Below are 11,827 nucleotides of genomic sequence, written 5' to 3'. Positions count from 1 at the left end.
AGAGGAGTAATATTTAGGTAATACTGCCAACAGCATGTTCATCATGGTGTTTTTATCCAAAGAACCATGACCTGAACTATACCTCCTCCTGTGGCTTGGGAGTTTTTATAAAGCTCCCATATAACGCTGTCCTCTAAAGCCAAGGTTTTGAGATCTTCACTTCATTTTTCTTTTGCCAGAAAAAATGTTTCCAAACACCATTGTTAAAGACATCTGAGAAGGAACACGACTGACAGTTTCAAGATCTGACTGTGGTGAGAACTGCCATTCCTGTTGATGAAATGCTTTCCAAACATAACGACCACAGCAAAGGATCAAAGGGCCCTGACCAATGGCATTGCTGAAAGCGTTCAAAAAGGTGATTTCTGCCATCATCCAACTGACACCATCTTTAAGAGACACAGCTTTCTAAGATCTGAGACGTGTTCTTCTTCTGTGAAGGGATTTTACTTGCCCCATGAGCCATAGGAACTGAAGATGAGACACTTTATGCTTCACATACCTACTGAAGAGGACATTGCAGAGCTCCTTTTCTTCAACAGCTGTCATCCACTACTGTCCCAGCCTGGTCTGGAGCCGAAGTGCAGCACACAGGTTTAGGGATAAACCATGTCAGAATACTTACAACACACCTGTTTTGTCATGTGTACTTTGGACAGAGAAAGACACTGTAAAGATTAATATAAGTTTGATTTTTTTTTCCTAACGTGTCAAACATTTCATTAGGTGTAATAATTCACTTTGGGAGTAACCCAGCCTCTCAAATATTACTGAATTCTCATTTTGTAACGTGCCAAAAACACCTCTCTGCTGTCTCATTACTAAAATACATACACTGAACTAGGAAAAATACGTACCACGAGATTGGTTTTTATCCCCCTCAGTGCTGGACTGAAAAACTAAGTTGAACATTTGTCCGTGCAATAATTTAACGTATGTCAGCCAAACATATCTTTATCTTTATTTCAATTAAATTAAAAACAATCTGCAAGTATATTTATGCAACATTCACTATATACACACGATTTATGCAACTGCAAGGCAATCCTATGTATGCTGATTAATCTATTGTTAGTAAAACATGACAACAGCTATGGAAGTTGACAAGTGACTGTTTTCATGGCATGACTGAAAAAGAATAGCTACTAGCCATGAAATGGATTATCAGTAAACCTTAAAAAGAACATGACATAACCTAGCAGAGATTAACAGTCTTCTAAATGTAGTATATTTGCTTCAGATGATAGTGCTGCTTTAAAAAAAAAAAAAAATTCGCTGTCACCTTAACGATGTAAGACTTTCATCAGCTCTACCTAAAGAAAGCAATAATTAGACATTATGCTTCCTGGCAAAAATTTATTTTTGAACTGGCACCACAGTATTTCAGAAAATAATAATAAAGTACCTCTTTGGTGAAGCCTAGGTACCCCCTACTGCTCATTGTAACAACTTGTAAACAGGACCGCAATACAGTGCTTTGCCTTAATTCTAGCTCGGTTAGGTACCACAGATCTTCCTCACAGTCCTTCTCATAATTTTAGGAAGGTATCTTAAAGCAGGGAGTAAGTAAAGCAAAGGAAAATTAAGGAGGATATAAAGTTCCCTGTTTGAGATTTAAAAAAAGTGCATAATGTTTTCATTCCAAAACTGTGCCACTGTACGGAACTGATGGATACAAGACTGTTTTTCCTGTACTGGACATTATCAATCATTACACAAACACAGTCTCTGCTCATCGGCCAAAGAAGTCTCTCCAGACTGTTTTCTGGTACAATCAGCTGTCCGATTACTTTAGAACTATGTCCCGCGTGCTAAAACGAGAACAGCGACTTAACCGGGTTTTCCAAGTCCGGTTTCTGCGATTCCATTTCTGTACACCGCGTCTCCAACACCGCGTCGGAGAGTTCCTTAGTGTTTGGCATCCACATCCCAACTCCCTGACACCACCAGGTTCAGTGCATCCATTGCCAGCAACAGACGTAGCACCAGGAAAATGCGACTCCCAGCGCGAGGGACAGTTCAGGAGGAGGGGGCGTTCTCCAGCAAGGGCGGCCCATCCCGATGCATCGAGGGGTGCGTGTGCTCCCTTTTGTAAGTTTTTGGAGGAAGCTTTGGGATATGTTGAGAAGTGCTTTGTCGCGGAGGAACGGGCGGCCCGGCGACGGGAGGGAGGTCCGCGTCCTGCGGTATCAAGGGCGGCGACGGCAGGTGCCTCCGTGCTACATGCGGAGAGGGCGTCTGGGGAGGAGGGGGCGTGAAGGGAGAGGGGCTGTTCGGGAAGAAGGTGTTACCCAGTTCGCTTTTTCTCCCCAGGGGTGGAGGCTGGAGGTGTAGTGGTGAGCTAGAGAAAACGTCTGGAGTTCGCACGGGCTCCCGTGGCGGCAGCTCGGGGGGGTTTGCAGTGGTAACGCATGAGTCAGAGATGCAGGTCCGATCAGGCACCGAGTACCTTGGAGAATACACTTTAGAGGTTGGCTGCCTAGGGGGGATCGCTGGTGGGTTGTCCAGGTGTGCAGAAGTAATCTGAGGTACACAAACATTCCAGTCAGTAAAACTGCAGAGTGGCAGCAAAGCACAGGACCCGGCTGTGACACGGAAGCCTCCTGCACTGCAGATTGCTCTTAGCGGGGCTGCAGCAGCACGGGAGTGAACAGCCAAGGATGGGAGGAATGAACATGCACTCATGGCTGCAGCAGCACGGGAGTGAAGAGCCAGGGGTGGGAGGAATGAACATGCACTCATGGCTGCAGCAGCACGGGAGTGAAGAGCCAGGGATGGGAGGAATGAACATGCACTCATGGCTGCAGCAGCAGAGGAGTGAAGAGCCCAGGATGGGAGGAATGAACATGCACTCATGGCTGCAGCAGCACAGGAGTGAACAGCCAGGGATGGGAGGAATGAACATGCACTCATGGCTGCAGCAGCACGGGAGTGAAGAGCCCAGGATGGGAGGAATGAACATGCACTCATGGCTGCAGCAGCACAGGAGTGAAGAGCCAAGGGTGGAAGGAATGAACATGCACTCATGGCTGCAGCAGCACGGGAGTGAACAGCCCAGGATGGGAGGAATGCACATGCACTCATGGCTGCAGCAGCACGGGAGTGAACAGCCAGGGATGGGAGGAATGAACATGCACTCATGGCTGCAGCAGCACGGGAGTGAACAGCCAAGGATGGGAGGAATGCACATGCACTCATGGCTGCAGCAGCACGGGAGTGAACAGCCAGGGATGGGAGGAATGAACATGCACTCATGGCTGCAGCAGCACGGGAGTGAAGAGCCCAGGATGGGAGGAATGAACATGCACTCATGGCTGCAGCAGCACGGGAGTGAACAGCCAGGGATGGGAGGAATGAACATGCACTCATGGCTGCAGCAGCACGGGAGTGAACAGCCAAGGATGGGAGGAATGCACATGCACTCATGGCTGCAGCAGCACGGGAGTGAACAGCCAAGGATGGGAGGAATGCACATGCACTCATGGCTGCAGCAGCACAGGAGTGAACAGCCAAGGATGGGAGGAATGAACATGCACTCATGGCTGCAGCAGCACAGGAGTGAACAGCCAAGGATGGGAGGAATGAACATGCACTCATGGCTGCAGCAGCACAGGAGTGAACAGCCAAGGATGGGAGGAATGAACATGCACTCATGGCTGCAGCAGCACAGGAGTGAAGAGCCAGGGATGGAAGGAATGAACATGCACTCATGGCTGCAGCAGCACGGGAGTGAAGAGCCAAGGGTGGAAGGAATGAACATGCACTCATGGCTGCAGCAGCACAGGAGTGAAGAGCCAGGGGTGGGAGGAATGAACATGCACTCATGGCTGCAGCAGCACGGGAGTGAACAGCCAGGGATGGGAGGAATGAACATGCACTCATGGCTGCAGCAGCACGGGAGTGAAGAGCCAGGGATGGGAGGAATGAACATGCACTCATGGCTGCAGCAACACAGGAGTGAAGAGCCCAGGATGGGAGGAATGAACATGCACTCAATGGCTGCAGCAACACGGGAGTGAAGAGCCCAGGATGGGAGGAATGAACATGCACTCATGGCTGCAGCAGCACGGGAGTGAAGAGCCCAGGATGGGAGGAATGAACATGCACTCATGGCTGCAGCAGCACGGGAGTGAAGAGCCCAGGATGGGAGGAATGAACATGCACTCATGGCTGCAGCAGCACGGGAGTGAAGAGCCCAGGATGGGAGGAATGAACATGCACTCATGGCTGCAGCAGCACGGGAGTGAACAGCCAGGGATGGGAGGAATGAACATGCACTCATGGCTGCAGCAGCACAGGAGTGAAGAGCCCAGGATGGGAGGAATGCACACGCACTCATGGCTGCAGCAGCACGGGAGTGAAGAGCCAGGGATGGGAGGAATGAACATGCACTCATGGCTGCAGCAGCACGGGAGTGAAGAGCCAAGGGTGGAAGGAATGAACACGCACTCATGGCTGCAGCAGCACAGGAGTGAAGAGCCCAGGATGGGAGGAATGAACATGCACTCATGGCTGCAGCAGCACGGGAGTGAACAGCCAGGGATGGAAGGAATGAACATGCACTCATGGCTGCAGCAGCACAGGAGTGAACAGCCAGGGGTGAGAGGAATGAACATGCACTCATGGCTGCAGCAACTCAGGGGTGAACAGCCAAGGATGGGAGGAAAGAACATGCACTCATGGCTGCAGCAGCACGGGAGTGAACAGCCAAGGGTGGAAGGAATGCACACGCACTCAATGGCTGCAGCAACACGGGAGTGAAGAGCCCAGGATGGGAGGAATGAACACGCAAAGAGAGGCACAAGGGCAAGGCAAAGAATGGTCAAAGCAACAATTTCCATGCTAGTTCCAGGTCTGCTTGCTGGGGAGGTTTGGATATCTTCCACAACCTCCCTTGTAACAAGCACTTGGAGTGGGTTTAACACCAGACATTTCTTCAAGAAAATGAGGAAAAGGGAGAGGCCGATGATGCTGAACAGGGAAAATAAATGAACCATGCTCCGATGATGGAGTTAAGTAGTCAGAATTATGGAAGTGAACAGTTCTCAAGCTGCAGGCCAGAGTGACAGGATAACTGATCTCCAACACCCTACCACATACACAGTGTTTCCAAATACACTTTGGGAGGACCTCAGATACATTTTGGTGATGTGTTAAATTCTGCTGACTGACAAAACCGTTCCTGTAATCTGAAAACAATTCCATAACTGCTGAAGAACCACTTGCAAGCTCTCTGCAAAAACATATCTGCTCTGAAGTAATTCCGAGTGGGATTTTCAAATCTGAAGTCACAAACAAGCTTCCCCTGAAATCAGGTGAAATTTGGCACTCTCTGCAACAAAGGCTGGTTCAGGTCCCAGTTACCGGACAAATGCAAAAGGAAAATGCAGCAATGGCTTAAGCAGGCATGCAGACAGGATGGGTAAGCAAGACGGGAAAGCAAGCACTTGAGCACCACAGCATCGGGCTCAAATACCCTGGTAAAACTTTCCAGAGGACTGAGTTGTGTACAGCACTTTCCATCACTACTGTTTATCAGTTCTTCCTCTTATTCATATATCCTAAAATGATACTCTGGAACAATTAATCCCAGGTGGAAACATCTGCCTGAAGCCTCAAATTCTCGCAGGCAATGCAAGGGCCTGAGCACAGCACATCACACATTTCTAATCCTAAATTTAGGTCCCTTCTGTTTTCATCTGTTTGAGATCAAGAAATAGTAAGGCAGAGCTGTGGAGGTTTGAAATACATGTCTGCTTACTCTTTCACATACAGTTCTTCAAAAAATAAATGTACTCTGTCTTTAAGAGTTACTTTTCTATCATACCTTGCCCCTCTTCTCTCCCTTCACAGAAAAACAAGTGACCTTCTGCTTACTTACTTTTGATGGGGAGGATTCAGCTGGGGCAGATTCTGGTCTTCTTCGTGGAGGAACAGGAGGAGGGACAGGAGCGTCATCTGAAGTTTTGGTAAAGTTTATGGATGACACAGAAGCAGATCCTAAGGGACATTAAAAAAAACATGTTGATAATGATAAACTTTTGGCTCAATATTGCTACCAATAAAAGTGCCATAAATAATAAAGCAATTCCTCATAAAAAGCATCATGAATCAAGGAAGTGGTAAATAAAGACAATGAAACAGGCTGCCAGAGAAACTGCTTCTCTGAGCTGCAAAGATCTCTGTGGCCATCAGCTCCTGAACTCCCTTAAGTAATCCTTCACACCACAAACTTATTCTTATGTCACAACAGCACTAAAACAATATCCTCAACCTGCAGCTGATGGACCCAACAACAAAGAAATCCTTTCTTCTCCAGAGGCCTTCCAAATCCCTGGCTTGGACACTCAGCAATGGCACTGCTATGCTAAGGAACTCTTACTTTAGGAAGTCATTTCACCTCCTTGTGGTAATCAGCTGAACACCCTCACGTGTGAAAGGAGCCTATTTCCTGATTAAATACTGAGGGCACACCATAAAATATGAGCTTCCTTATATGTTGGTAAAGACAGAAGAAAAAGAGGTGTGGATAGGTCCTGATGGATTTAAAGCAAGCAAATGCTGATTTTAAGTTCTGCAGGAAAACCGACCATGGACACCGAAATCAGTCCTGAATTGCAGGCAGCAGAATAGGGCACCCACAAAGGATTAATTTTTTATTCTCACTGTTCACCATCAGATAGTCACCAAATACGTTCACACATTTACATATGGCAGCAAATCCCACAGGTTTGTTTGGGACATATATGGGCCCCAGAGATTACCTCTGCCTTCAGTCTGACAGGTCCTCCAAAGACTTTTAACAGTCTCTATGTAACACACCTAATTCTGTTCAGTTTCTCCTTTACAATAAAAACTTTTTAAACAAAAAGGGAGTAAGAGATACTGAAAGTTTTTGTCTTGGGTTGCAATATGTAACCAAAAGTGTGTATTTATTTGCCATCTGAAAAATCGGTTGGGGAGGCGTTATTTTTTTTCCTTTATCTCTTCCATGACCCATCTCTCATAACTCCAGAGGGAGGGGGTGGGTGTCTTCTGTTAATGGGCAGCTGTTAAACCAGGTGGGGCAGGGTTCTTTATCCCTTCCAGGACCCATCCCTCCTAACTCTGGGGGGATATCTGCTGTTAAACCAGGTGGGTCACTGTTCTTTATCCCTTCCAGGACCCATCCCTCATAACTCTGGGGGGATATCTGCTGTTAAACCAGGCGGGGCAGTGTTCTTTATCCCTTCCAGGACCCATCCCTCATAACTCTGGGGGGATATCTGCTGTTAAACCAGGTGGGTTACCGTTCTTTATCCCTTCCAGGACCCATCCCTCATAACTCTGGGGGGATATCTGCTGTTCAACCAGGTGGGTTACAGTTCTTTATCCCTTCCAGGACCCATCCTCCCTCCAGGGGATCTCTGCTGCCCCTGGGCCATCCAGGCTCACTGCAGGGCTGAGACAATTCCATCAGCCCACTGGGAGATGCTCCACCCAGGGGAGGAGCCCGGCATTCCCCCCTGGATAAAACCTGGGATTGGGAACAGCAGCACAGCCCGTGTGCACTGGATTGCCAGAGGAACACCGGACCCATCTCAGCACCACTGGACCTTCTGCAGGATCATCTCTGCTCCAACAGAACCACACCTGGCACTGCAGGAGACTCATTTTAGGCTGCTCCCAGCACCCTGACCATCAGGGTCGTATTCTGACTCTGACAGCGTTTCTAGGATTTTTTTGTTTGCTTGGTTGTTGGTTTGTTTTTTTTGGTAGTACTACATTTGTACTTTTAATATTCCTAGTAAAGCACTGTTATTCCTATTCCCATATCTTTACCTGAAAGCTCCTTACTTACAAAATTACAATAACTCAGAGGGAGGGGGTTTGCATTCTCCATTCCAAGGGAAGCTCCAGCTTTCCCTGGCAGACAGTCTCTCTAAACCAAGGCAGTTTTGATGCCGCAAGGAGACGAAAGCCACGATTTTCCCCCTTTAAAAGGCTGAACCCGATTTCCCCCAGCTAACAGCACAAGATGTGCCCGGCACAGGCTGTGTGCGAGCACCTACGTGTGTGGAAAGGGCTGGAGGGGTCGGAGTCGAAGACGCTGCAGGCGTCCGTGGTGCTGGAGGTGGCCGAGGCGGGCGGCGGGGTCAGCGGCGTGCGCGGGGAGTTGGGCGCCGACGCCGTGGCTTCCGCCTCGCTCTCCGGGATGCGGCTGTAGCTGATCTTCCTGGGCTCCTGCTGCAGGGGCGTGGGATGCCTCATGGTGCCTGGCCTGGGATTGGAGGGACGAACACCCGGAGACTTGAGAGGGTAGCTGTACTTCTTGGGCTGGAACGACAGAGAACATGGCCCAAAATCAAAAGGCCGTGAGATCACTTAAACGCAGTCACGAAGTCAGACATCTCACATGACTTCTGCCATCTACGAAAGACAAATGTAAGCACTCTTTGCAAAATAAATGCAAAAATTAGATACTAACAAATCTTGGAGGAGGCTTGACATTTCGTGGCTCTATCTCCAGCGACTTGTTGAACAGATAATCTGTAAATTCTGTCTCCACGCTGTTTCCCATTGGATTCAGGTTTTCAAAAAATCTCTGCAATACAAGGAGGCAGACAACATGTCACCTAAGATGCTTCTTAATACTGCTTATTTCTACAGCTTCAATGATCCCAAGCTGTTCAAGAGAAGAGAGAAAATGCTGGAGTCAGAGGTAATGACAGACTTCAGCTATTAAATCTGCTTTTGTCACCAGGCCTTTCCTGGACATTGCTACTGCTCTGCTTGGCCTGAAACCAGCTCTGCAAGCACCCTAAATGCTCTCTGCAGTGCCAAATCAGACCACATCTGCTGAAACACTTCCAGAAGAAGCTGCAAACAATCCATCTTTACACTGATGCAGGGAAGACTGCTCCCCCCACCTATTCTGTCAAAGCCTGAGGAGAACAAACAAAAGAAGCCTTGCAGAATCTCTTAAGATAACCTGTCCTGTGACTCTCTGAAAGTACATAGGTCAAAAGATGGTAAGAAAAAAGAAGGAAGGAAAGAAGGAAGAAGGAAGGAAGGAAAGCAACCAGAGAGGACACTGCTTAGACAACACCTCAGACCAAGGAAAACAAGCACCAGGAGAAAGAAAGATGTGAGTGTGTGATGTAAACACAGTGCCATCAGGTGAACATGGAACATAAAGGCAGTGTAACAGAGAAAACACAACTGGGCTCACTGGACAAATAATTGCAAACGAGTGAAGGACAGTGAGACTCTGCCAGTTTCAGTTCCTGTCTAACACTGACCAGTAAGATCTACCAATGTCCCAACAGCAGAGAAAAAAAGTGAAACAAATCCCAGAAAGTGCAATCACGGAGCTTTCTGCCCTTCCTTACAGTGAGACCCAGGAGAGGGTTTATGACAGGTCTTCTGCTCATCTGTGATTCAGTCAGACTGAACCTATGTGAGTTCAGTCTGTCCTCATGGTCTGTCAGCTGACAGAATCACCCCAGAAGGAAATGGTGTCACTTACCCTGATGTCAAATTCCACTCTTAAACAATAGGGCTGGTTCTGGTACTGCTGGATCTCCCCTGTTATCTCAGCTACCTTCCTTCTCTTGCTGAAGTTTATGAGGTCTTTTCCATGCCGCTTGAGAAATTCAGGATTGCCCTCTTCTGTTTTCAAAATGTTGGTTAAGTAAATCCCTAAATGGCACACAGAAGAGGTTTTCAACACAGAGTAAAAAACAAGGAGGAAGTCACAGCTGGAATACAAGGAACTCTTAAAGAATTTAATCAGTGCACTGGAATTATTAGCAAACTCCTCTGTTAGGGTCAGTAAGAGGATTGCACATCACCTTCCAATAAGGACAACAACTTGAATATTTTAACATGTCTTTTCCAGAAAGCTGCCTTTTTGCGTCCAAGTTCCAAAGCCTGTGCATCTTTCTATGGTTTAGGAAGCTCACACAACTGAAAACTAAAAGAGGACACTGAACAGGAGTGCTTTCTCTTAACTCCTCTTCTCCATTAGACACTCCAGCTAAACTCCAAAAGTTATGTTCAGGTTTTATCCTGCCTTCATAATTGCATCAAATCATTTGAAGATTAGGAAGCAAATAGTGCTCTCCACTCCACAGATCATGTGTCTGGAATTGTCATTATGACCTGACAGAAATAACTGAAGCTATTCACATGTGATCCTGCTAACCTCTACTCATCTCTGAGGCAGGACAGAAGGTTTCTTAGTTGATCTTATCTTTCTTTGCAGAGCTCTGGAGTATATCTTTCCCCAATCTGTAAAAGGCCAAAAAAGCCATTAACGCTATTTTCTCTCAGTTTTGGCCTGAAGTTTATGCTGGACAAGTGCACTGCCCAGACTTGGAACTGATGTGCAGCAAACACTAAAGTGGCTACAAGAACAGGAGTGACATGTGCTTAACATCCCAATTTGCCAAATGTCAGCAATCTACTTCAAAGAAGAACTGTTAAATCTGATGATAAACAGGATGTTTGCTTCCCAAACTCTGTTTCTACAGAAATAAGACTTTTTAACAGAAATGAGACTCTAGCTGTATTTCTTGGAACACTTGATGAGGAAGAGGATCTTCCTTTCTCTCCCGGTCAATGGCAATAATATTTCTAATGTGACTGCCTTCTATTGGGAGTAATTCTGGTCGTAACAGTTCAAACCACATTCAAAGTAAAAACAAGTAAATACAGACATGGGATATTGCAGATATACTTATTTTTACTGCAAATAACATCTTCCATGAATAGTCACTTTGGGGTTTTTTTTTCCCCACATATTCATGTCTGGGCCCCTGAAATTCCAACCCACCTGTCCTGTTAAAATTGACTTGTTTCCCTGTTGTTCATACTCTGTTTAGTGCCTTAGCTCAAAACTTTCCAAATGTTAAAGTGGGACACGGCTCACCCAAACCAAACGTACTCACCAAAAAAAGGCACGCAAGGAGGATTAATGGACCTGAGTTTTGCCAAGTATTTCTTATAATGGTCCTCACTTAGCTCATAAGCTTCTTCTAAGATCTTCTTCTGGCGACTTGGGATTTGCTTAAAAGAGAGATCAAAGAGGTTGTTTGGAAAGAGAAGATAAAGGCACGGCCCAGCAACAACACTGAGAGTAATGGTCTCCCACTGGACAGCGCCCCACCATCCTGAGAAGCCTTTCTTACATGGGGATGGATTTCTCACTCCTGAAAGCAAGGAACAAACCCTCTCTCTTACACCCTGATGGATTCATTTCCTGGGGGCTTTACTCTCCCTGCTCCTTGGAAGCACATGCTGACTGACAAGACAGGCTTTCAGCGTAGCCAAGGGACCCTGCACGACACTGCCAGAGCAAAAGAGGAAAACATTTCACTGTACCTCAAATGTGTGATCCAACCTATAAACTGCTGCGGAGTTCATAGCACTGACAATCTCAAGGACACCATTAAAGTTGTTTAGCTCTTGAAAAACTTGCAGGATCTCAATTATCCGGCTCACTACAATTACTCTTTCCTCTAGGTTTTCTGTTTCTACAATGCATCTAAATACACAAGAACATTGGGGTTTGTGTTAAAGCGCTGAGGAGGTTTCCAAAGTCAAATATTAACTTGTAACACAAACAAATACCATTTTATCAAATTATTTTTGAGGCACTCCTGAAAATGTCTTAAAGATTTGAAAATATTCTAAGAATAAAAAGCTTGAGACCGTGATGTTAAAATTCTCCCAGGGACCATTTTTAGCATCTAAACACCAACACAGGAATTCTCCCAGAACAGAATTTTTCACTTATACTTGTGAAAGGACTGTCAATGTCCAGATAAGGAGTAGGTGCAGATTG

The 11,827-nt window shown here is 46.6% G+C and overlaps 1 protein-coding gene across 2 annotated transcripts in view; it reads right to left on the bottom strand.

Annotated features, from left to right (window-relative positions):
- Positions 1 to 934: 934 nt before the first annotated feature.
- The window catches only part of SOS1 (SOS Ras/Rac guanine nucleotide exchange factor 1), a 44,977-nt gene continuing 34,084 nt past the window's right edge, over positions 935 to 11,827 (bottom strand). For both annotated transcript variants that reach the window (XM_040058650.1, XM_040058651.1), the window contains exons 16-22: positions 11,365 to 11,527; positions 10,932 to 11,049; positions 9,509 to 9,681; positions 8,468 to 8,584; positions 8,052 to 8,316; positions 5,882 to 6,000; positions 935 to 2,523 (exon numbers count right to left, since the gene is read on the bottom strand). In XM_040058650.1, coding sequence (XP_039914584.1) covers positions 2,020 to 2,523; positions 5,882 to 6,000; positions 8,052 to 8,316; positions 8,468 to 8,584; positions 9,509 to 9,681; positions 10,932 to 11,049; positions 11,365 to 11,527 — 1,459 coding nt within the window. In that variant the 3' untranslated portion in view covers positions 935 to 2,019. The remainder of the gene's footprint in view (positions 2,524 to 5,881; positions 6,001 to 8,051; positions 8,317 to 8,467; positions 8,585 to 9,508; positions 9,682 to 10,931; positions 11,050 to 11,364; positions 11,528 to 11,827) is intronic.

Source organism: Hirundo rustica, chromosome 3 (assembly GCF_015227805.2).
Source record: "Hirundo rustica isolate bHirRus1 chromosome 3, bHirRus1.pri.v3, whole genome shotgun sequence".
In the NCBI taxonomy this organism is placed as follows: Eukaryota; Metazoa; Chordata; class Aves; order Passeriformes; family Hirundinidae; genus Hirundo; species Hirundo rustica.
The sequence above is the reverse complement of the archived record's forward strand: the minus strand, read 5'-3'. Positions and strand labels throughout refer to the sequence as shown.